Source organism: Protopterus annectens, chromosome 9.part0, assembly GCF_019279795.1.
Source record: "Protopterus annectens isolate FY-2018-M chromosome 9.part0, PAN1.0, whole genome shotgun sequence".
NCBI classification, from domain to species: Eukaryota; Metazoa; Chordata; order Ceratodontiformes; family Protopteridae; genus Protopterus; species Protopterus annectens.
This window is the reverse complement of record NC_056743.1, coordinates 1,473,754,426-1,473,779,908: the sequence shown is the minus strand read 5'-3', so window position 1 is coordinate 1,473,779,908 and position 25,483 is coordinate 1,473,754,426. Positions and strand designations below refer to the sequence as shown.

Sequence of the window (25,483 nt, the reverse complement as noted above, 5' to 3'; positions counted from 1 at the left end):
ATAGTCTCGAGACTTTGAAATTCGGTATTTCAAAATTTCGAGATTATGTAGTGAACCCATATATATATATATATATATATATATATATATACATATACGAATATCTGTGTATATTTAAATGTGAATATACTATCATGTTACTATAAAACCATTCAGTAAACCATATTTGTTTAATTAAGGGTATATAATACAGGAGATTCAGCTATAGGTTCATAGGTTGATACTAGGCTATCTGCCCTAGGGCATTTATAAGTCTAGCCAGAGTGTGTTTGGCTTTCGCCACCCTTTTAGATTAGTTGACTGTGCCTCTGTATAGTAAGTCACAGAAGGTAGCCCCTTTTAAGGTTAGTTTACTGTACCTCTGTCAAGCAGGGACACAGAAGAGATCCCAGGGGTAAACTTACGAGCTCCCATTCACTCGTCAAGATTTCTCTTGAAGAGGGTCAGTGAGGGGCTCTGCCTAACATGGATTGGGATTTTGTTCCAGAGTGAGGGGAGCCACTGGGATATGAATCTGTCCCCCCAGCATGTCCTATTTATTTCTGTGCTGAGGTTCAAGTCCCTGGAGCATGTAGCTTTAAGGGATTTGGATTTCCTGAGGTGAAGCATGTCCATTAATTCTGGGTTGGACATGGCTTTATACGTCAGACACAGATCGCCTCTGAGTAGGCGGTATGCAACTGTGTAGAGCTGGAGTTTCTTTAGCTGAACTGCATAGGGCATCTGTTTGAGCCCCTTGATCCTCTTGGTGAGGTACTTTTGGGGTCTTTCCAGTTGCTGCAGGTGTCGGGTAAGGTACATCCCAAATGGGGCATTGTATTCAATTATGGGCCTAAAAAGTGATGAGAAGAGGGGCACAATGACCTCCCTTGATCTAGATGTGAATCCCTTCATGATAAGGTGGGATATATAGAAGGTCTTCTAACCACTTTGGCAATGTGATTGTCAAAGGAGAGATTGCTATCTACTTGGGTCCCCAAGTCCCTAATTACTTCTTCCGTACTTAATGGATTACCACCTATGTGGTAATTTGTGGGCACTTTGTTTTTCCCAAAGGGGATGACTATGCACTTTTTGGCATTTAGCTTAAGGCCATGGCTCTGTGAGACCCTTTTGGAGGATGCTTATGTCAGCCGGAGAGTCGATTACGGCACCCAGTTTGCAGTCATCTGCGAACTTGGTCAGCCATAGCCCACCCGTGTTAGCCTGTACCTTGGAGAAATATATACCGAACAAGAGAGGTCCCAGGACTGAGCCTTGTGGGATGCCACTTGTAACTGGTTTAGAGTCTGACATAGCACCTGCTATTCTGACTATGTGGGTTCTATCCCTGAGCCAGTTTGCAACCCATCTTGTGACATAGGGGTTGATATTTAAGCTGGTGAGCTTATTTATGATGCCTGAGTGGGGTATTGTGTTGAAGGCTTTTGCGAGGTCCAGGTAGGCTGTGTGGACTACCTTCCCTTCATCTATGGCTTTGGTAACAGTTTCAAAGAAGTCAATCAGGTTCAAGAGGCAAGGTCTGCCCTTAACAAAGCCAAATTGGGTAGGATCCAGTGTCTGGAGGTTCCCAATGTCTTTGTTTATGATTTCCGTGATGATACGCTCCATAGCTTTGCAGACCAGGCTAGTCAGGCTTATAGGGCGATAGTTTCTGGGGTCTGTTGTGGCACCACCTTTGTGGAGTGGGACCACTGTTGCTGTACGCCATTCCTTGGGTACATATCCTGTAGTAAGGCTGAGATTGAACAGTGACTTTATATGAGGGTTTAGTTCTTATTGGAGATCATGTAAGACGCAGCCCGGGACACCATCTGATCCCATTGATGCTGTGTTTTTTGCTTTGGAGAGGGCAGCTCTCACCTGTGCATCTGTGATCTCAGGAAGGCTACACTCTGTTGGGATAGACATTTGCTCTTTTGGGGGGGAAGGGGGGGGTTTGCACTGAACCTTTCGGCCAGGATGTTGGCAATGTCTGTGGGGTCAGTGTATTTTTTGTCATTTTGCACTAACTCAGAGCATATCTGGGAGTTGCCTCCCAGGTTTCTAACATAACTAAAGAAGGCCTTGTGATTATCTTTAGTGTCTTGTGCAATTTGTCTTTCGAAGCTGGCCTTAGATGATTTTATGAGGGATCGTAGTTTCTTGCTAGTACTGATCAGAGACACCTTCCCTTTTTGGGATTTTGCTCTATCATGTAGTAGCTTTCTCCTTCTGTTGTATAGCTTATTTATGGCCGGGGTCCACCAGACAGGTCTCTTGCCTTTGGAGGAGTGAGTCTTGGTTTTATTTGGGATAGCATGCTCCATGCATTCCTGTAGGTGTCCATAGAATGCTTTTGTAAAGGATTCTGCATTTTGGGCCGTATTTTCCACTGGCCTGGGGGCTTTGAAGGATTCCACCTCGGTGTTGAGAAGTGTGAAGTTTGCTTTTGAGAAGTTCTTCACTGTGGTTTCCTTGGCTAGGGGTGGGGATGGAATATGGATGTCCAGTGAGATTAGTTTATGGTTTGATCTTACCAATGGTGTGGAACATAGAGACCCCATGTTGGTGATGACCAGATCCAATATGTTTTCCCCTCTTGTGGGAGTGGTGACCAGTTGTTCCATAGAATTTGAGTTTATAAATTCTAGGAACTGTTGGGCGAGGGTGTTTGGCCTTGAGTAGTTTTCCCAATCAATGTTTGGGTAGTTGAAGTCACCCAATATAATGGTGTTTGGAGAGACCTTCATATTCTCCAGTGTTCTCAGGAAAGCCGAGTGAGGTTCCTGTGTTTGGGAGGGTGGTCTGTAGCAGGCTACAAACTGAAAGGCAGTTTTTCCCAGTGTTAGTTGCACATGGATGGTCTCCGATGCTTCATGCAGTGCACTAACCTGGAGGTGTGAGTATCTTTGATAAATATGGATACTCCCCCTCCTTTTGTGGTTCGGTCCGAGTTTTGGGGCTGGAAAGCATGGTATGAAGTATAACCTGTTAGTGCTGGGGTGCTCTTGGGAGCCTTGAACCAGGTTTCTGTTACTGCACAGATATCGATATTCTCCATACTGAGGAGAGTCTCGAGTGCATGCATCTTGAGGTTTAGACTTCTGGCATTGAGCAGCATTACCCTTAATTTTTTTTCTTTTATGTTATCTATGGAGGTGGGTTTGTCTTTTGAGCCTTGCCTAAAAAAGGCACTATGGGGGAGGCAAGAGCCTTTGCAGTATTCGAAAACCCAGGGGTGACAGGTGCAAGCCGTCCCTAGCGAAGCAACGTGGCTTGTCGAGCATGTCATCCCAGGCTGACAGACACTGGATCCCCTCTGAATGACACCAATACTTTAGCCAATTGTTAAAATGGATCATTCTGTCTTTATACTGTGGCATCATTCTTGGTGAGGGTAAGATGCTACTCAAGGTCAGGGTCATACCGGCCTGGGCTACATGATCAAAGAGCTCCTCTATGTCTTTTTTTCATGTAGTCCAGGGAGGTACGTCTCAGGTCATTCACACCAGCATGCACAATGATGGAGTCATATTTGTACTTGCTTTGGAGTGACCTGAGTGCTTGTGTTATGTGGCGGATCCTGGCACCCGACAGGCAGCTTACAGTGACCTTCTCCTTGTTCAGCCTGGTGAGTGGGACGTCAGTGTGTCTGACAATAGAGTCATCTATTACAAGTGTATTAGGTGTGTTGTTTAGCCTTAAGGGCTGTGACTGTGTGGCACACTGACTTTGTGAGCTATGTGCTATGTGGGTATTGTTTTGTGGTAGGGGTTGCTTGGATGTCTGCTTTGGAGGTCTCTGCTGCTTAGGCAGATTTTTATTTAGAGCCTCCGAGTATGTTTTTATGTGTTTGTGTTTGGTTTGCTGATGCGATAGGTCTATGTGAGACTGGATTTGTGGTGTGTGTGGTTACCTTCTCCTCCTGACAGGCTGTGCCAGTACTGGGTTGAGAGGGCTTAGCCTCCAGTTTGGCTATATAGTTGCATCTCTCACATATATTTGAGCTTGTTGGGAGGAGGTGAGCGTGGTCTGTATACATAAGGCAGTTGTAACATTGCCTCAAGATTCCCAGATTCACCAGCTGGACTGGAGAGTAAACCTGAAACTGACCTTTGGACATGCCTGAATAATATAGGGAACTACTTATTGACTGATCAGAAAGAACCAATAGGGAGCAAGTGCTTAAAAGGAGTATAAGAGGATGTAGTGCGTAAGTTTATTAGTGTTTACCTATGAGATTACTTATACGAGCAAGTGCAGGGCTTTAGAATGAAAACAGAGTTCTTATTTTGAGACTTAGAGCAGTTCTAAGGGAAAAAGTGAACAGCAGACTTTGTGGAGCTGGGAATAGTTTAAACCTGTTTAAGCAGCACTGCCCGACGCTGCTCTGTGCGCAAGACCGCGCAAAAAGAGAGTTGCAGGGTTTTAAGAGAGAGAGATCAAGGAGTTTGGAATTGACCCAAAATGGCCAATAAAACTACAGCTTCTAGGCAGTAACCACTCCTACAGGGACAGGCAGGCTCCTCAGTGTTAACCACTGCCACTGGTGAACACAGAGACTTCCCTTTAGCCCAAGCAAGCACTGGCCTCCAAAAAACTTATAAACAGTTCAGAACAGCAAATCTGTAACTGAACTTTCTTAAATTTCAGAAAGTGGGAAAAAAGCAAGATTTTTTTTTTTTTTTTAGTTTAAAGGTAGCAGAGATACACAAGTAGCAAAATAGTCAGAACAGTGCAATAAATGAGCCCACACTTGAGTGCTAGGCCAGAGTCAGGTAAAATGCAGTTTTAAGAAAACTGATTTTTAAATTAAGTGCAACACAGGAAATGCAGTAAACAGGCTCTAGATGTGTTCTAAATACTGTTTCTAATACAGATATCAACTTTAGCAAACCGGAAAACGCCGAAAAGTAGGCGGCAAAGCAGTAATTTTAAACAAAAAAATCAGAAGAAAATACTTAAAATCTCAAAAGTGGCTCCTTTCTTCTCTCAGCATTTTTCCCCTTGGTAGGTGCTTCAGCAACAACTATCAAGCCTGGAAAGATGCCAAAACCACGAGGCAGCAGGGTTTTAAGAGAGAGAGATCAAGGAGTTTAGAATTGACCCAAAATGGCCAATAAAACTACAGCTTCTAGGCAATAACCACTCCTACAGGGACAGGCAAGCTGCTCAGTGTTAACCACTGCCACTGGTGAACACAGAGACTTCCCTTTAGCCCAAGCAAGCACTGGCCTCCAAGAAACTTACAAACAGTAATAGTATAGTAAAGTATCTGGTAATGCTTTTTATGTCAGTCACTGTTGCAGTAGTATTCATGACATATGAGAAGTAGAATTAGCAGCAGGGTGATGTCTGCCTGGTCAGCGCAAGTTCTAGAGCTCTACAGAAGTCTTGACATGAGCTCCTTGCCAATGCATGTAAAACTGGCAGTCAATCTGCATCATCCCCAGTTCTTTTTTGCCACTGGTAATTCTGTATTTTGGTAAGGAAGCTAACAGTTTGTCAGTCCAATCTCAGCCCAACATAATCTATTCAGTGAATTCAGGTGCCAGTTTTGGAAATATTTTCTGTTGCTATTTTTTTTTTTTTGCTGATGTTTTGCTAGTGAATAATTTCCAGACAAAATTTTTTTTCTATTTCCCAGGGCATGCATCATTCAGGCATAAAAAGTCTTTGCAACTGTAGTTATCATATCCTATATGACAACTTACCTTCTAAAGAAGAAGATATGACAACTTACCTTCTAAGTGCCTTTTTTTTTTTGCTTAGGAGAGTCCAGCTTAATAATAGACTGCCAGGCATTTGTGAAGTCTATTAAAAAGTCCATAAAAGTAGAGAAACTTCTTTTCATGCAATAACAGGTAATGAAGGCTATTATACAGGTCTTAAAGTCAGATTAGCCATCTACAACCACAGAAGACTCCTTACCTACGCAGTAAACTCACAGGAAAGAAAATCACCACAAGGAATTTGAGCATGAGAGAAGCATAAGGAAAGATGCTAAGGAGCAGACGACTGCTTTGATTGTGTTGGGTAGTCCCAAGGATACTATGAGTGATGACATGGTTTTCCAGCTCTTGGGCTCAGAGTTTTACCTACTGGCCTCTGCTTGACACCTTTAGAGGCAGATCATACCTGTCAACTTGCAGACAGTGAAAATAAGTACAAAAGCTTTTGAAAAGTAGGCACAGCCAGCCAAAAATATGGACACCTAATCAGCATAAAATTTGAATCTTAATAACACACAGCTCCTCACACATCAAGTAGAATTGTGGGATGCTACTCAGAAACACAAGTTTAAAAAGTGAAAGTGAGTACAATATGAGGGTATTATCAGTGATATAGTGTAAAATTTGTAGATCTTAATAAATGGCATTGTAAAAATCTACCTGATACAGTCATTTTTTCTGCACAGAAGGGTGTCATTAGTATTATAGATGTGTAAAGGAGAGAGGATTTTGCAATTGTTAGACATGCACAGGCAACTGTTGCTACACAAAGAGATCTTGGTACTTTAGACAGGCAGAGCAATTGTTCATGTTCCTTGTCTCAGGGACACATAGCATACCAATTACCAATCAGTTTCCAAGTGGCTGACAAACTGCTTTTTGTTCTTCTGTGAAAACTATAGGAAAACTGTACACAAACCAGTTAGAGGGTATTTTATAACAGCATCTACCCCAGCAGCAGCAGCAGCCTTTTAAGATTGTCTCTGCTCTGAGCATCAGATATTTCTGAAGAGCACAAGTTTCCACCTCCCTGTACATTCCCTGCTTTGGTAATCTTTCCATGTGCCATGCATATTGTAGCCGTGATCCATAAACAAATGCAATCTGAAGGTCACGCTGCTCAGCGCTAGAAGTCTAAATCTGAAAATGCACTCGCTTGAAGCACTCCTTAAAATGGAGAACATTGACATTTGTGCTGTAGCAGAGACCTGGTTCAAGGCAACAGAAAGCACCCCTGCACTACCAGGCTATAACTCATTCCACAACTTTCGGCCCCAGAACTTGGACTGAAGCTCCAAAGGAGGTGGTGTTTCCATATTCATAAGGGATGTGCACACCTCCATACTGGTCGCCCAACATAACACATCAGAGATACTTCAGGTGCAGCTAACATTGGGTAAGACAGCAGTTCAGGTCGTAGCCTGCTATAGCTCCCCAACAATGCCCCAAGACTCACACTCCACGTTCCAAAGCACATTGGAGAATATTAGGGTCCAACCTAGCACTATCATACTGGGTGACTTCAACTACCCCTCGATTAACTGGGAAAACTACTCATATACCAATACACTTGCCCAACATTCCCCGGAATTCATTAATTCAAATGCCCTGGACCAGCTCGTTCTTACCCCCACTATTTATTTTATTTTACATTTGTTTACCGGGCTGGTCTGACTGGATATATTTCCATTTTCAGCAGAGGCCCGGGGAGAAAAGCTCCACATAGAGACAAAACACAGTTACGTTATATATATAAAAATAAGTAGCAGGTTAAACATGATTCAAGACTACATTACAGAATTCTACATACATACCTTGTAGAGAAGCACAATTAAGTTGTAGTTATAGAAATACAAAATAGAAAGGTTCTGTAACAGTAAAATATTTGTGGCAAGTGTAGAACACATTCAGGAAATTTCTTTTACATTCAAAATTCTTTAATGGATTGTAATAGATGCTACTTGTAAAAGAAGTAGATTGTTAGGGAATCTTCTCAAAGTGTAGGTAGTAGAGAGCGAATAGAAAGAAGGTGTTAAAGAGAGAGAGAAAAATTGTGGAAGTCACAATTTGTAGTCAGGATTGAAGCATGGGCATAACCAGTGTATTTTAAGGTGTTTTTTAAGCTTTTGTTTAAAGAGAACAGGGGAGGGAATGGAAGTTAGAGCAGTAGGTAGAAGATTACAATATTTACCGATGGTATTGGAGAATAGGGAGTCACCAGCAATGTTATTAGACTTAGTTAAGGTTACTAGAAGTTTGTTTGCAGAGCGTAATGAATTTAGTTAGTGTATGGGGTAAATAGGTTAGAAAGTATAGGTGTGTTATTAGGTTGGTAAAATATCCTATGGACAAAGGTGAGTTGGGAAAGTATCAACATGTTTTTTAGTTCAAGCCAGTGGAGTTGCTGTAGGTTCAGACAGTGGTGAGTTCTAAATTGGTTCCCAGTAACAAACCTAGCAATACTATTGTAAGTATTAGCCAGTTTAGAGAGATTATTTTTCTTTAGGTTAGTGTATATAGGTGAAGCATAGTGGAAATAAAATGAGAGCGGGCAAGTGTAGCTTTGGCTATTGGAGTTAAGAACATTTTAATTCCGTAGAAGGAGCCCAGTTTTCTATTTACAGTTTTGACAGTATTATTAATGTGGTTATCAAAGGTAAGGTTATTGTCTATAGTGGCACCTAGCAGCTTGGTGGTAGAGTCAAGGGATATATGGGTGCCATTCTTGGATAAGATAGAGAATTCTATTGGGGAGGACCTAATAGTAGGCTTAAAGAGCAAGAGTTTGTTTTTTTTAGCATTCAGAAGGAGGCAGCATTTTAAGAACCATGCCTCAACTGCGTTAAATACATTTTGTGTTAGAGTTTGTAATTCTGAAATGGTTTTAGCAGAACATATGAGTGTAGAATCGTCTGCGTATTGTATGCATGTAGCTTGAGGTATAGCTACTTGTAGGTCATTTATGAATAAGGAGAATAGAAGAGGTCCAAGAATAGAGCCTTGGGGGACACCAAGTGAGACTGGCAGAAGAGATGAGAGTTTGTTATCCCAGAGAACTGCCTGTTTCCTATTGCTGAGGTAGGAAGTGAACCAGTGAATAGCCTTGGGGTCTAAAGAAAGAGATTCTAGGATTTTTATGAGCAGGGGGTGGTTGACCATATTAAAGGCTTTTGACAGGTCTATAAAGAGTGCTGATGAGAGAATATTATTGTTGTGGTTTTTATTGATGAAATCAGTAAAGGAAAGGAGAGCTGTGGTGGTATTATGAAATGGCCTAAAACCGTGCTGGCAGTTAGTTAGTATGTTATGTTTTGTTAAGTGACCCATTAACTGATAGTGAATACATTTCTCCATAATTTTTGCTAAGGGTGATAAGAGTGCTATAGGCCTGTAATTAGAGTACTTGTTAGAGTTGCCTCCTTTATGTAAGGGGATAATGTATGAGATTTTCCAGATATCAGGGATGGTTTCTTCACTAATGGTTCTGTTTATAAGGATGGATATGGGATAGGCTACTGCATTAGCTGCTTTTTGAAGGTATTCTGATGGTAGCTGATCAGCAGAGGGGGTACAAGGTTTAAGTTTTTGGATAAGTTTTTGGATAAAGGTGGTAGAGATGGGTTGTAATTGGAAAGTAGGCAGATTTGAAGATGTGTGGTTAGGGATGCTAGAATTGTCAATGGTAAGGTGAGAGGCTAGTGAGTTAATGGTATCAGAAAAAAAGGAATTAAAGGCATTAGCAGTTTCATGTGTTGTATTCTTTTCAGACCCAGAGGGGGAGGGTGTACTAGTCTGGCCTGGGTGAAGTAGTCTATTTAAGGTTGACCAGAACCTCTGGGGATTGTTGTGATTCATTTGCTGCAGTTTACTATAGTTGTTCATTTTGTCTGTAAGTATGGCTTTTTTGGTACTATTTCTTAAGTATCTAAAGGTTTGTTGATCAGAGGATGATTTGCTAGCTCTCCACTTTACCCATGATTTGTTTCTTAGTAATAGTTTTTGTCTTGTTTCTTTAGTTAGCCAGGGGGCAGGCTTAGATTTGACTCTAATAGATCGTTTTGGTGCATGCTTATCAAGGATTGTTAAGAATTTGGCATTAAAATATTTAACAGCATCTTCAAGTGGGAGAGTTTTTAGAGGGTTCCAGTTGCAGGCATTTAGTTCAGTTTTAAATAAAAGTAGGTTAAAGTGCTTATTACTTCGTGAGATCCTGTAGGTTGGGGTGTTAGTAGTGACACTCTTTTGTCTTATGATGTAAGTTAAAGTATGGTCACTTACATCATCAGGCAAAGTACCTACTAGATAAGTTTGTTGTTGTTTGTTAATAAGAATCCAATCTAATATACTTTCTTTGTTGTTAGGTTTATTAATTCTAGTAGTGGTGTTTATTGTCTGAGTAAAGCCATAAAGATTAATGTGCGAGGAAGGGTTGTTAGTATTGACTGAGGACCAGTCATGGTTAAGATCTCCTAATATGATAGTTTCTTGTGGGTAAGTAGAAGACACCCAACTAAGGATATTTTCTGTTATGGTAGAGTTATTTCCAGGAGGTAGATAGATACAGATAATATAGATTGACTTGTTTGGGTTTAATTGTAGTTTAGAAATAAGGAGTTCAGTCTTAGTATCCTCCAGTGGGTTATAGGGTACTGAGGAGATGTGTAGTCCAGTCTTAAACAGCAGTGCTACTCCTCCACCTTTATGTGTAGTGCGGTCCATTCTCAGTATATTGTAACCTGGCGGAATTATTTCATTATCTTTAGTACAAGGTTTTAACCAAGTTTCAGTTAGACAGAAAATATCAAAGGAGTGATATTCAAGGAGAGTGTGGAGATGGGTGAACTTGTTGTTAATACTTCGGATATTAAGATGTCCTATAAGTAAGGCATTTGAATCAGTGGTTAGTGTAGGAAGGGTGGAGTTTGTGATAATATGTCTAGTTTCAGCAGAGGTATTAGTGGGTCCTGGGTTAGGATGTATGTCACCATCTTTTAGGGTTGAAGTTTTAAATTGTAACGATGGTTTACAGGAGAAGCTGGTTAGGTATTTTAATCTCCTTAACATAAAATTATTAAATTTAATATGTGAAAGTCAATGGTATTTGGCTAGGAGGTAGTTAGAGGTGGATGTGATGTTTAAATGAGTTAATTTTTGGGTAGTAAAATCAAAGGCTGTTTGTTTGAGAGAGTAATTGATGTGGTAATTATTTGCATTTTCATAACAGGTAAGGAGATAAGACAGTGTGAGAACTAGAGAAGGTATGAGTAAGAATATTAGCTTGGCTAGGTTGTTTTTAGTTATAGGAGTCTTAGATAGGGTACTGTTAGTTTTGGAAGACATACTGCAAAGAAGAGTTATGGAACCTTACAGAGATAGAGTTAGGATATAACTACAATATAAATTATGGGAGGGTAAGGTCTTTATTAGGAAGTAATAGCTACAGGTATATGAGGAAGGTAAGATAGTATAAGAGAGGGTTTTATGGAAAGTAGAATAGTAGAGAAGAGGTGGAGTTATATCAATTGGTAGTTTGTCAGGGTAGGTTGTTTTTAGGAGGGGGTGTGGTGAGGGAAGTATAAGTGTAGGAGCACGTGGGGTGGTGGGATAAGGGGGTAGGGAGGGGAGCGTAGCGGGGCAGAACCAGCAGAACCAGCTAGTGGAGAGAGCGGAGCCAATCAGTCCTTTCAGTGAAGCTAAGCACTGAAGTCGCTTAGCAAGGTAAGAAAACTCCTTATTATGGGAACGTAATATTAAAGTTACTACTACAGATAATGTACAAGTTAAAGTAAGAAACACCACACTAGAGGTAGCAACATCCTTGACCTGGTCATTACTAACATGGGTGATCGTTGCTCTACACCAGTAGTTAACTCCCCCCTGGTTAGATCCAACCACAAACTAATCACCCTGGAAATTCACCCCCCCACAAAGGTAACCACCATGAAAAACTTCTCCAAAGTTAACGTTGGGCTCCTAAAAACAGACGTGGCTTATTTCATGGCACCTATGGAAATGGAGAATAGTTATATAACTGCCGAATCATACACCAATGCACTGTACAAACAAGTACACAAATGCATAAATCTTACCATACCTAATAGAACCAAGACACTCTCCTCCAAAAAAAGGAAGCCAATCTGGTGGTCCCCTGCCATAAACAAACTCTACAACAGAAGGAGGAAACTGTACTCCCTTATGAGCTCCAACAAAAAGTTGAGATCCCTCATCAAATCCTCTAAAGCTAGCTATGAAAACAGAATTGCAGCAGCCAGTAAAGACAACCACAAGGCCTTCTATAGTTATGTAAAGAATTTCCATGGCAATACCCAGATTTGCTCTGAGCTACTGCACAATGATACCTCCTATATCAAGCCAACATATATTGCCAATATACTGGCCGAAAGATTCAGTGCCAACTTTACCCCCAAGGACCAATCACAATACCAGTAGATTGCCAGGCACCCAGTATTACTGCTGCACAGGTTAAAACAGCACTGTCCAAGGCCAAGAATACAGCTTCCATGGGACCTGACAATATCCCTGGCTGTGTTCTACATAAACTACAGAGTAATCTGGCACCTCACCTGTGTGCCCTGTTCAATCACAGTCTCACCTCAGGCTTTGTCCCTACCGAATGGCTCACTGCTACAGTCATCCCTCTCCACAAAGGAGGAGTGACTACAGACCCTGGGAAATATTGACCCATTAGCCTGATGAGTCTGATATGCAAAGCTATGGAACGCATCATCATGGACCTAATAAACAAGGATATAGGGAATCTCCAAACTCTGGATCCCACACAGTTTGGTTTTGTGAAGGGTAAATCATGCCTGCTCAACTTGATCGACTTCTTTGAGTCAGTCACCAGAGCTGTGGATGAAGGGAAGGTGGTTCATACAGCCTACCTTGATCTGGGCCAAGGCGTTTGATACCATTCCCCATTCAGGAATCATACAAAAACTCACTAAGCTAGGCATCAACCCCTATATCACTAGGTGGGTTGCAAACTGGCTCACAGATAGAACCCACAGTGTGAAAATAGCAGACTCCAAGTCAGACTGCCAATCAGTCACAAGTGGAGTCCCACAGAGGACTGCCAATCAGTCACAAGTGGAGTCCCACAGAGTTCAGTCCTGGGTCCTCTCCTGTTTGGTATCTACTTATCTGAAGTCCAGGCCAACACAAAGGGTCTCTGGCTGACGAAGTTCACAGATGATTGCAAGTTGGGAGCTATTATTAACTCCCCAAGTGATGTTGACATCCTACAGAAAAGCCTCACTGAGACCAATGACTGGTGTCAGAACCATGGCCTTAAGCTCAATGGCAAAAAATGTGTCGTCATCCCCTTTGGGAAAAACCCAGTTCCCATGAATTACCATATCAATGGTAGTCCACTGAACACAGGAGGTGTTATAAGAGATCTGGGAATACAGGTTGACAGCAGCCTCTCTTTTGACCACCACATTACCCCTGTGGTCAGAAAGTCCTTCTATGTGGCACATCTCATTACTAAGGGGTTTGCATCCAGGAAGAAAGAGGTCATTGTCTCCCTCTACTCTTCCCTCATTAGACCAGTCATCAGATACAGTGCCCCATTTGGCATGTACCTCACTAGACACCTGCAACAACTGGAGAGGCTGCAAATGTACCTCACAAAGAGGATCTTAGGTGTTTAACACCTGTCCTATATGGACAGACTCAAAAAACGCCAACTATTCTCTGTCTCATATTGCCTACTTAGAGACAATCTCTGCTTGACACACAAAGCTATGTCTGATCCAGCTCTGTTAGAAATGCCACATCTAAAGAAATCCCAATCCCTCCGCACAACATGCTCCAGTGACCTCAACCTCATTACCACAATCAACAGAATATGCTGGAGGGACAGGTTCATAACCCAGAGACTGCCCATGCTATGGAACAGACTTCCCATGCATGTCAAACAGAGCACCTCACTAGCCCTCTTCAAGAGAAACCTTGATGAGTGGATGGGAAATAGAAAATTCACCTCGGGGATCACTCCAGTGGCTCTATTCGACCGATGTACTGGGAACTAAGGTCGGGTGGCACGATGTCAGGATAATACTATGGGCTAAGTTTGTAAAGGCTCCAGGGCCATTAGCCTAGTACACACCTATGAACTTATATGAAAAACATAGCACAAATTTGTGAATATATCAGGTTCCTATCAGAAGACAGAAGACACATTTTGTCGAATGCGTCTTGGTCGAACTTCAGATGTCAAAAATACAAAATGATGAAGCGGCATATAAGTGAATTCTTTCCCTGGGAAAGAAGTCGATTGGCTGCTTCAGTCACTTTGCTGTTTTTGGCACTGTAGTGCGATTTCAGAATTGGTATATTTAAGGAGGGAGGTGTGGGGGGTGAAGCCCCCCACTTAAAATAGTGTTTAGTGTGTTTTTTTTTTTTTTTTGGGAACAGTGATTTTTTTCCCTGGGAAAAAAAATTGCTGTTTTGGGTGTTCGCTCTTTTATGTTTTTGATGTTTTGGGGTTGATTTAACAGTATCAGTCTTTTGATAATTCGCTGTTATAATATAGACCCAGTATATCTACTATATCAGATGTCTGAATACATCTACCACATCAGATATGTCCGTGTGAATATATGTACCACGTCACATTTGTGTACATCTACCACAGCACGTGTGAGTACATCTACCACATCACATGTGTGAGTAAATCTACCACTTCACGTGTGAGTATATGTACCAACTCACATTTGAGTACATCTACCATAGCACGTGAGTGCATCTACCACATCACGTGAGTACATCTACCACATCACTCGTATGTCTACCTTATCACATGTGTGAGTACATCTACCACATCCATATCACATGTGTGAGTACATGTACCATATCACATGTGTGAGTACATGTACCATATCACATGTGTGAGTACATGTACCATATCATATGTGTGAGTAATATTACTGTTCCATTATCAACTCCAGCCTGTCTTCCCCCTTATTGCTTTCCTGTTTACATGATGATAACCTAGTAGCTGAGTTGGGGAGAAAAAAGTATTATCATTACATACCATTGCTTCTCCAATTGTACATGGTCTGAGATGTTCAAGGGCTGCATTTGGGACTTTCCACTAGAAATGATTGCTTCATTACTGTTTTTTATTAATTTTATTGTGCTAAAAGATAATAGGAAAGAGGGGAGCTTCCCTTCACAGAGTCATTCCCCTCATGCCTTAATCACCAGAAAAAAACACAGATGGTGAGGACTGACTGCTTTTTTTTACTGAAGTTATAAATATTCATCCCTGTATGGTGACTAAGCCAGCTCATGCCAAGGTGTCTGTAGAGATCTGTGAGTCAAGCCAGTTGGGCAGTTATCTGCTGGTGGCAGTTTTCATAGGTTAAGAATTCTACTGCAAAAAATACTTTACACAAACATCTACTCTGATAGTGTGCTTACAAACGTATTTTCTACCATTTGCACAGTGTTTATGTGCTCAAAAACTTGTTCCTGGCCAAAATGCCCCTTCATTGAATGTGATCATTATGGTCAGGGTTTTGCTCTTGGCCTGTAGTTCAGAAACCTCAGAGCTAATTAAATTAAGTTCAGAGATGTAGCAAGAAAAGACCTCTGCATAAAAGTGCTAGGGTTTGACCCCTAGAGAAAAATATGTCAGTAATTTGAAAAATGGGTGAGTGGTTTTGTTTTGTTTTAGAAAGGCTCGCTTTCAAACAAAATGTTTTGTGGATTACTGACATGTACTAAAACTGACTCTAATTCTGATAATACTGAAACTCAGTAGTCAGTGTTAATAATGACTTGTATAGTGCGGCCAGATTAAGTGTGAGCATAACTTTGTTTCATATGAGAGGCGGCTGATGTTTTATAGCAGTGTGGCTGTTTTCATCACACCCATGTCATTACATTTCTGCAGGTATCTGCCAAGCTAGAAAATGAATGCTTTCCTAATTAGTATGATAACATAAGCATAGCTTTTCATGAGACATATTAATGTAATCATGTTTCTATTGACAGACTATTTTAAACATGACACTTACTGTATGTTTTGGTGATGGACATGTTGCCGTGATACTAGTGGTGGTGGTTACAGCACGTTTTGGTGATGTAGTTGCTGCCATGGCAGTGGTGGTGGTGGTGGTGGATGTTTCTCTTTCTTTGTCTTTCTTCTTTATTCTGAAGATTCTTCGTAGCAAAGTTTTGTACTCATCCATAACCTTGCCATAAAAGATAAATGAGGATTATCATGTTCTCACTGTTATTACCGTCTACAGATCACCAGCCCATTAAAACAAAGCAGCGTTTCAAATAAATTCTGAAGGCCTAACTCAAAAAGTCAGACTGTGCACCAAACATGCACAATGAGAAACATTAACAATCTCCAGAGACAACTAACCCATTAAAACAAAACAGTGTACATAACCTCAATAAATATAATTCCTAGCACCACTGTGCCCTCAGATGACTCAGCATATATTATAATGGTGTTTATATTAAATAATTAAATAATGTTTATCTCTGGTAACTGATTCCTAGTAGCCAGTTGACATTAATACAGCACTTGCTCAGCACTGATGTAGCTGTATGTGGTGCTTGTATATGCCTCTGAATGCTGGGAAGGTAATAGGGACACAGTATTTATACAGGCAATCTCAAGGTTTGATACAATTCTCTAGGTAATACAAATACTTAGTGGGTGGGAATAGCATCCTTTAGAGAAAAGTATCTTCCAAAACTACTGAAGTGTTCCAAAACAATGTCACCATGATGACCCACTCTCTTCACCCCACACTCTGGTATAACCGCCTCCTAAACAGTTTATCAACATTATATCATTTATTTTCATAAATCTCTCATTATTCCTTTAACCATGGGCCGGCTAATGGGTTGCAGTTAAAACACCTCTCCATTCACCACATAAAAAAATTAACTCCTTATGACAGAATTATACCTGTCAGTCATCTTGTGTAGGAAGACTACATTTTGTTCATATTCATACTTAAGTTTCTACTATTTATAAAAGACTATCTAAATGAACTACTTAGTGAATGTCACCACAGTAGCATAATGATAATGCCCATGTGACCTAATTCATAGGCTAAGTACAATCCCATTTGTCAAGGACAATGCAGGAAAGATACTGATAATTCTCCTCAACCAATGAGATGCTGAGCCTACAGACATTGTTACAAAGCAAGCTATAACCCAGAATACACAGTACATATACTTACCTTCTAAAAACAAACGAGTATAATTGGAGAACATCAAACTAAACCCAAGTCCCGCTCTTGTCCTCAAGAAGACAAATCAAAATCTTAACCAAACCCATCAGGCAAATCAGATAAAAAATGTTCTTAAAATAGCATGCATAAATATGTAAAGTAAGTAGGCATATTAGAGGCATGTCCATCAAACATAATCTAGATATTCTTGGATTCCCAGAAAGATGATTAAAATCACTTCTTCTGATAAAAGTGAAACTGGTTTCTGCAAATACAGAACAAAGACCAAAGGACAGGTTGAAATATTATTACTTTCCAAATTGCTATCTTCAGACAGCATTAATCAATGCCCCCCAAGCCAAAATTGCCATCTGCTGGACCGGTCATTTGTTAGACTTGTGATAGGATCACATCAAATTACATAACACAGTCAATTACATGCCACCTCCTTCATTACCAAACCTTCTGTGCTGTCTTCTTCTACAAATTAGCATATCATTATCTGCTGAAATGTGTTCCTCAGAAGGTACAAAGCTCAGCTGGAGGTGGCCTTAAACCATGCCTACTTTAAATTCTATCTAAATATAATCTTACCTATTTAATTCAAAATCTGGCATGGTATTACTATACCATAGTCTGGTTACTATCAAACAAATAAGACCACTGTTAGCAAACTATAGCCCCCCTAGACAAAATATGCCACCACAACCCATACAAAGAAAGATGGTCACTTAAAAACATCCACTCCCTAATCTGTAATTTCTGTTATATCACTTCTCAGCCAAGGAAGAATTTTTCTTTCTCAGCATCAAATGATAGACTGGAACCTAGTTCTAATATTTGAGGATACAGATGGATTAGATAGTAATTTAATTCAAGACAAATATTTTCCATCCAAAGGGTGAAAATCAGAAGCAGTCCTCAAAACAACTGATATAAAATCTAATGGCAAGAAATGAAGGCTGTAAATTAGGAAGGCGATGATCCTAACCATTGAAAGGAATGCTTGGAACTAAAGAATGAAGTGTTATACAGAAGTAAAACTAGCCAACTCAACATACATTAAGCACAAGCAAAACAATTATTAGGTAGGCCCATAATGTTCTTAGAAGAAATAAGCCACATAGCCAACAACTAACCATAGCCATAGAATATGCAAGTTTATTCACATAACAATCAGTCGTTGACAGATATGGCTAGCCTCAAATTAAATAAAAATTTATAAACATCATTTTTACTGTGCACTGCTTAAAAATGCAGCATCAACAACAACAAAAACAACAACAAATCTCTCAATGTACTCCTGAAAGGCATTTGTCCAAAGCACTAGAAGTTAATAAATGTATTTGTTTTTTTTTTGGTTCTGTAGCAGTGGCTGCCATTTTTTTCATTGCTCTTTTATGGTTTTGAAATCTCTCAAGTAACCCTATTTGTAACTCCTCAGAAAATATTCATCCTACTTTCTAAAGACCTAAACCCAAAAAATAAAAACCCTTTTATCAATACTTCCAGATGCAAGCTCACAAGGTCCTGATGGCCTAGATCCTATCTTCCTAAAATTGGCAGAACCGCTCTCAAGCAAATCCATAATAAATTGTAAATATTTGCCTTCTCAAATGTTGTTGTTGTTGTGTCTTTTGGCTTTTCCCGGTTAGGGGATGCCACAGCAGAACTCCGGTCCGCTAATGATTGGCAGTAGATTTTTACGTGCCGAGTTGCCAGCCCTGACGCACAACCTTCAACAAAGGTACGCCCATTCATGCATGTCTCCACACAGAAGATGCTCTAGCTGAGAATCGAACAGGACAACATCTTACCGTGAGGCGACAATGCTACCGCAGCGCCACCACCAATGCTAACAAACTAGAGAGAAAATGTATCACTTTTCCAGAAATAACAGCTCAAAACCTGAAAATGGCAACAGTTACTGAAAAAAGTAATTTGTTACCAAAAAGTGTAGTACCTATGCATCCCTGTGGTAGAGAGGATAAAGCCCTTACTGAGACCCAGATGATCTGTGTTTGATTAGCAACATGTGCACTGGATGGGCTGCATGGGAGGTGTGACTGAGTGAGTGGCCAACTTCGGCTCACCCATCCATAGGGAAGGGAAGCATCCTAGGCTCACTACAATATAGCAATGGTAAAAACCTAGCAAATTCTGTGCTGTAAGTGGATATGCCATATAGAATGACGTTGCACATGGACATAAGTGTGCATATGTCTGCCAACACAGTTGTAATATGAAGCTCGCAAAGGCTAGAATGGGGAGGTTAGTGGGAGTTAGGATACACTCCTTGAAGAAATATGAAGTTGCCCCATTGTTCTTAACCTAAAGCAGACCTGGTAAATGAGGAGAGGACAAGCGGTAGTGGCAGCTGATGACCAGCTGTTGACAGGGAAGAAAAAATGTTATAGTACCTACTCAAATATGGTTCCATCTTACTACACATAACTTGTTTTCAGGCACGGATATGGCATATGAGCCATAACTGTGGTTAATCAGAAAAAAAATCATTGAAAGCATTAATTGAAGAAGTCTTACAGGAAGTACCTGTTTAGACTTCAAAAAGGCATTCAATAGTCTGTATCACAGCAACCATTAAATTACCTGTTAAATGCCAGCAGTTTTTCTACCACATATGACTGAGTCTAGAATTATTCAGTAAACAGAAGGTTTACCATGAGACTGAATAGCTCTCACTCGAACACTAAACCCCTAACTAATGGTGTCCCTCACGTGGTCAAAGTTATTGTCAATATTTATAATTTTCCTAACAATAGAATGTTTCTCTTTCAAATAATGCTGCTCGCCATGGATAATTAATATTCAGATGGGCTTATCAAAATAGTAAGTAGTTTATTTATTTATACATTTATTAAATGGGCAAGTGTACTGATCTGAAGACCCTTTTCAGATAAGACCTGGGCAATGAGGCAAAATTAGAAACAGCAAGGCACACCATGTTGACACATAAGAATAAGCAACATAGTTTTAAATTCAGTTACACTATACAAGGGTACACAGAGAAACAGTAGCCATGAATTAGAAAATAGGTTAATAGGTGTTTACTAGGCTAACAACCAGAAGAACCTTTTTATGCCTAGCAATGCATCCCAAATCTCTGGCAAGTTCTGGTACCCTTGATAAGTGTAAGCAGGGCCTTAAGAGATGATCCATTTACAGGTTGCCTGTGTTCATTAGAGACATAATGCCAAACCAGGGATTAATTTCCTGTTCCCCATCCAATTGTCCAAGTCGCACATGAATTGGATGAGAGAGGAACTCTGCTTCACATTGGATGGGGAGCCTGTTCCAGAGATGGGGTAGTCTCTGGGATACATACCTGCCTCTCCAGCAGGTCCTATTTATATCACAGGCAAGGTATAAGTCTTTAGAATGGGTAATTCTGGTGCTGTTTGTTTTGTGGATGTACAAGGTGGTCCATTAGCATTGTGTCTGACAATGCCCTGTATGCCAGGCATAAATCTCCCCTCAAAAGCCTGTAGGAGACCGAATACAGGGATAGGGCCTTGAGGAAGTCTGCATAGGACATTTTACTTACACACTATATTCCTTTAGTGAGGAACCTCTATGGACATTCCAATTGTTGGATAGGCCTAATTAGGTACACACCAAAGGAGATAATTGTACTCAATGATAGCTCTGATGAATGCTGATGAATGCTGTATACAGTGGAACAATGATTCCTTGGACTTAAAGCCATACCTTTGTTTATAAGTTGTGCAACATAGGATGATTTCCTCACTACTGTAGACATGTAATGGTCAAAGTCTAGATTACTGTCCATGTGTGTCCCTAAGTCCATGACTACTGGGTCGACTCTAAGGGGTGTGTTGTCAATATGATAGTTACCTGGGTGGATGACTTCCTGAAGGATACTGTTATGCATTTCTTAGCATTTAGATTTAGTCCATGGCTCTGACACCAGTTGTCTGTCTGTGTCAGCCTTTCCTGGAGAACATTTGTGACAGCTCCTAATTTGCAATCATCTGCAAATTTAGTCAGCCAGAGACCATTGACATTGGCCTTGACATCAGTGAAGTAAATGCCAAAAAGGACTGATCCCTGAGGGACTCCACATTTGACTGGCCTCTTTGTAGAAATGGAATCCCCAATTCTAACTTCCTGGGTCCTGTCTAGGAGCCAGTTGGCTATCCACCTGGTGACATATGAGTTTGTACCTAACCTCCTGAGTTTGTCAACAATGTCCACATGGGATTTTGTGTCAAATGCCTTGGCCATATCAAGGTAGGCAGAGCGAACCATTTTGCCCTCATCCATTGCTTTGGTGACCTTCTCAAAGAAGTCCACCACCTTGAGTAGGCATGACCTGCCCTTGATGAAACCAATCTGGGTTGGGTCCAGTGTCTTAAGGTTTACTATATCACTATTGATCATTTCCATGATAAAGCTTTCCATCAACAGATTGGGCTTCAAAATAATAGTGCATATATGCAGTAATGTACTATAAAAGACAGCTTAAGTACCATATTTATGTAGCAAAGATACTATTATAACAATGACCTATCCAATTTGTTTCCATGGCCTAGTGCAAGCAGGTTATCAAGCACACATATACAACTATAGGTCCATAAAGTAATAGGATAAGTTAGCAGGAGGAATTACAGAAGATGGAGAATGGCAGGAGCATCTGCTAAGGGTAGATTTATCTGTGGTTGTGAAAAAGTGGCATTAAAGTGAGTCTCTGAAGTGTGATGGACCTAATATGGTTTGTGATGTTGTTCCACTGGTCAAGGCCAATTTAACAGTGTGATCTTTCCATAGTCATCATAGTGAAGGAAGGTCTAATGGGGAGGATGGTGTCAGACCTTCAGAGGGAGTATGATGAAGAATGAATTATTTAAGTGGTGGGCAAAATAATTCACTCAGCAGTTTAAAGGTTAAAAGATTTAGGAGGAAGGATGGTCTCCTATCAGATGGTAACCAGTTGCATTTACCCAGGGTAAAATGAAACATTGCTTTCTAGGGAGATTTGGTGATCTGTTTCTGTTTTAGTTAGAGCTGTGTAGTTTGGGGGGAGTGCAAGTTTAACAGCAGTAGGTTGCTGCATGTTTCTTTGACCGTTTAGTGAGTAAGTGCAACATTTTGCATCCAACTTGCTTTTGGTTGGGTACCTTCTTAGATTCTTTCTCTGCATGCATTGTAAATGAAAGAGACTGATCCAGGAGAAGACTCAGGTATTTTGCTGAGTATGGTAGGGTAGGGTTTGAGTGTGGTGATGAGCCTTTATTTAGTTTCAAATAGCATGCAAAAAAACATTCTTTGTATTTAAGTTTAATTTAGCAGTGCACATCCAGGTCTATAGAAAATAGAAGTCATTTTGCAGTGCTGGTGATTTTCAGCTGAGTTGTTAATGTTCTAATGATGACTATATCATCTTCAAATAAGATAATATTTAAGTCTGGAATGTCACATAGGAGGTTATCGACAAATAATGAGAAAAAATGGACCCAAGACTGAGTTTTCCGGAACTCCGATGGTAGTGGGTGGCAGGATGGTAGTGGTTGAGTCAGTATCTGTAATTTAAACTGCCCTCAACTCAGTGCAACAAAAATAAGGTGTACATATGAGATCTGCATGTTGCTTTCTCAGGAAAGGTGTCTTCTTCAACCATTTCATACTTATTGATACTAAATCCATGACCGAAAATCTGTATTGTTTTATAAAGCATGGTTAAGGTAAAGTTAAACATGAGTTTATTTGGTATAGATGCTGTAAAATGATGTCTATGCTAAAATTCATAGGATCATAGGAAATACAAGGCAAGTGAATCTTATGACCATTTACTCCCCTGCCAGGACCCAACCTTAAACTGTACCTCATTTTTCAAAGAGGGCTAGGCCACTCAAGCCATGGGTAAATTTGTGAATACCCTTTCAATCACCCAGTTCCCGTTTGAAGAAAGATAACATATCACACTGCTTAATGTGAAGCAGGAGTCTGTTCCAGGGGTAGGGAAGGCACATTGTAATGAACCTATTTCTCTGCTGTGTTTTATTTCTTTGCTGATGAAGAATTAGATTCCTGGTTCTCATATCTGTAAGACTATTTAATTTGTGGAGCTAGGAGGGATCCAGGGCAAGTATGTTCCTAATGGCACAAAGGCAATAGATCTTCAAACAGATGTGTAGATTATACTGACTGAATAAAGGTACTTGTATAAGCAGTTACAAAAATACTTTATTCAAAATCAAAACAAACTAGCAATCCCTTGCACAGTTTCTATGGTTCTGTTAAACAACAAACCCATTACATTATGTAAACCAAAAGCCACTGACAATTATTTTAATTTAAATAAGATATTTTATCTAATTTAATTTGGCTTAATTTATCTATTAAATCTAAAGGAAAAAACGCCTAAAGAAGAAAGACTTCTTTCTACTGAAGAAATGGGTTTCTTGAATATCTGTCTTTCTTCTTTAAGGTTGGTATTTTTCCTTTACATTTAATGGGTAAATTGAATTAATTAAATTAAATTAGATAAATTTAATGATTAGATAATAGTATTTTTTGGGTTTATATTATATGTATGAAGTTTTATCACTTCGAAAACCATATGATCGACACCATATGGTCAAAGTTATAAAACTTCGAATAGTGAAAAAAAAAAAGTAACCTAACGGGTTAAAGCAGGGGCCAAGTCCCCCCTGCACCCCCCCACTCTTTAAATTATACCAGCTCCGAGATCTCAGTACAGTGCAGTAAAGGGAAGTCTTACCTTTAACACATTATAGTGCGGTCTCGGAGTTGTTATATTTAAAGAGGGGGAGTGGGCAAGCCCCCTGCCTACAACCCTTAATTTAGGGTTTATTCTTTTATTTATTTATTTTTTCACTATGCGAAGTTTTATAACTTCGACCATATGGTGTTGATCATATGGTATTCGTTATAAAACTTCGTACATATAATATAGACCTGTATTTTTCAACATTTTAGTCAAATTTCTGATGTTATGCTTGCTGTGAAGGTATTTTGATCTGTTCTATATTTCAAAGAATGTTTTCTTCTTTTATTGTAGAATTAATTTATGCTGTTGGACCACCAGGGTGATATTTAGATCTGGTTGTTACTGCCATTTCTATATATTTGTCTAAATGGGCACAGAACTCCTTTATGATTCTATCGGCTGTGGCAAAAGTCTAGGGTGATGGTGCTGTCAGTAAATTTTGAAATTTTGTCATAGAATTTGATGAGATTTGAATATTTGAAATTCCTGCCATATTGGTTTCAGTGTATCAAGGGATTTTGAAGGTGAAGGCCACTACTTTATGACCCAGCTTAACAGCAGCTGAAGATACCAGGGTGATAGTGCAGGAAGAAACTATATTCCTAAGGACCAGGTCAAGAATATTATGGCCTCTTGTGGGTTTGTTAATGATCTGATACAGGGTTTTTTTTTGTTTCTTAAATCTGAGAACATTGCAACATATACTAAATTAGAGGCCTAAGTACTCCAACTTATTGAGTAATAGTTATAGCCTCATAAAATAATGGTGTTCTTGTTTATAGGCAGTTCATCAAGTACATTTAGAAACCTTTCATTATTTTCAGGGGACACAGAGACTGCCCTATGACACACTATACACTGATAGTAGGTCCTGCGTGGATTGATTTGGAACTCCATGAGTTCTGTTTGTGGGTCTATGGAAATCTGTCTAGAGGTGATACGGCCCCTACAAAATATGAACATGCCACACCAGTTGCAACATGCCACACCAGTTGCTACCTGATATAAAAGCATGGTAGTTGCAAAATGAGGGTATGTAAGGAGTGCTTTCTGAACATTTAACCCACGTTTCCATAATTGCACAGATATGGATATGTTCCAAATAGTAGAGATACTCAAGGTTAAGCAGTTTGTTGTTGAGACTCCTGACACTGAGCACAGCCACATGTAACCCTGTTTTGAATTTGATATTTTAGTAATGCTGGGATGTCCATTAGCTGGACTCTGCTTTAAAAAGGCAGTATGAGAGCAGAAAAAGCTTTTGTTAGTATGCAGAAACCTTGTAGCAAAAGTTGCAGCCCATCCTTTGCAAAGTAAGTAGAACTATCGACCACCTTGCGCCATGCTATTGAATATTGGATCGGTCTAGAATGACACCTACTATTTAGCCAGTTACTGAAATCAATCATATTTTCTTTGTCGCTAGGCATCATTTTTGGAGAAGGAAGGATTCCACTCAGAACCAGTGACTTTCCTGCATTTGTGTTATGCATGGAGAGGTCTGACTTATCTATATGTATCCCTTAGGGTTTTGTGTCCCAATTTATTTGCCTCCATGTAAATCATCAGCATATTGTAGTCATATTTGCTTGGTGAAACGGTCTTAAGTGCCCTTGGAATAGAGATCCTGGCACCTGAAAGATAACTCACCATTACCTTGTTTTTGTCCAGCCTAGTGAGAGTTGTAGTGTAGTCTGGTGTATTGCATGTGAGGTAATTTAACTCTTAGTGATGCTTTGCTGAAATTGTAAGGTGATTTGGTGCTG

At 40.1% G+C, this 25,483-nt stretch overlaps 1 protein-coding gene across 1 annotated transcript in view; it reads right to left on the bottom strand.

Moving 5' to 3' along the window:
- LOC122812123 (adhesion G protein-coupled receptor E2-like) overlaps positions 1–25,483 on the bottom strand; it is a 901,467-nt gene that overhangs the window by 7,555 nt on the left and 868,429 nt on the right. The window contains exon 20 of the mRNA XM_044084412.1: positions 15,764–15,940. Coding sequence (XP_043940347.1) covers positions 15,764–15,940 — 177 coding nt within the window. The remainder of the gene's footprint in view (positions 1–15,763; positions 15,941–25,483) is intronic.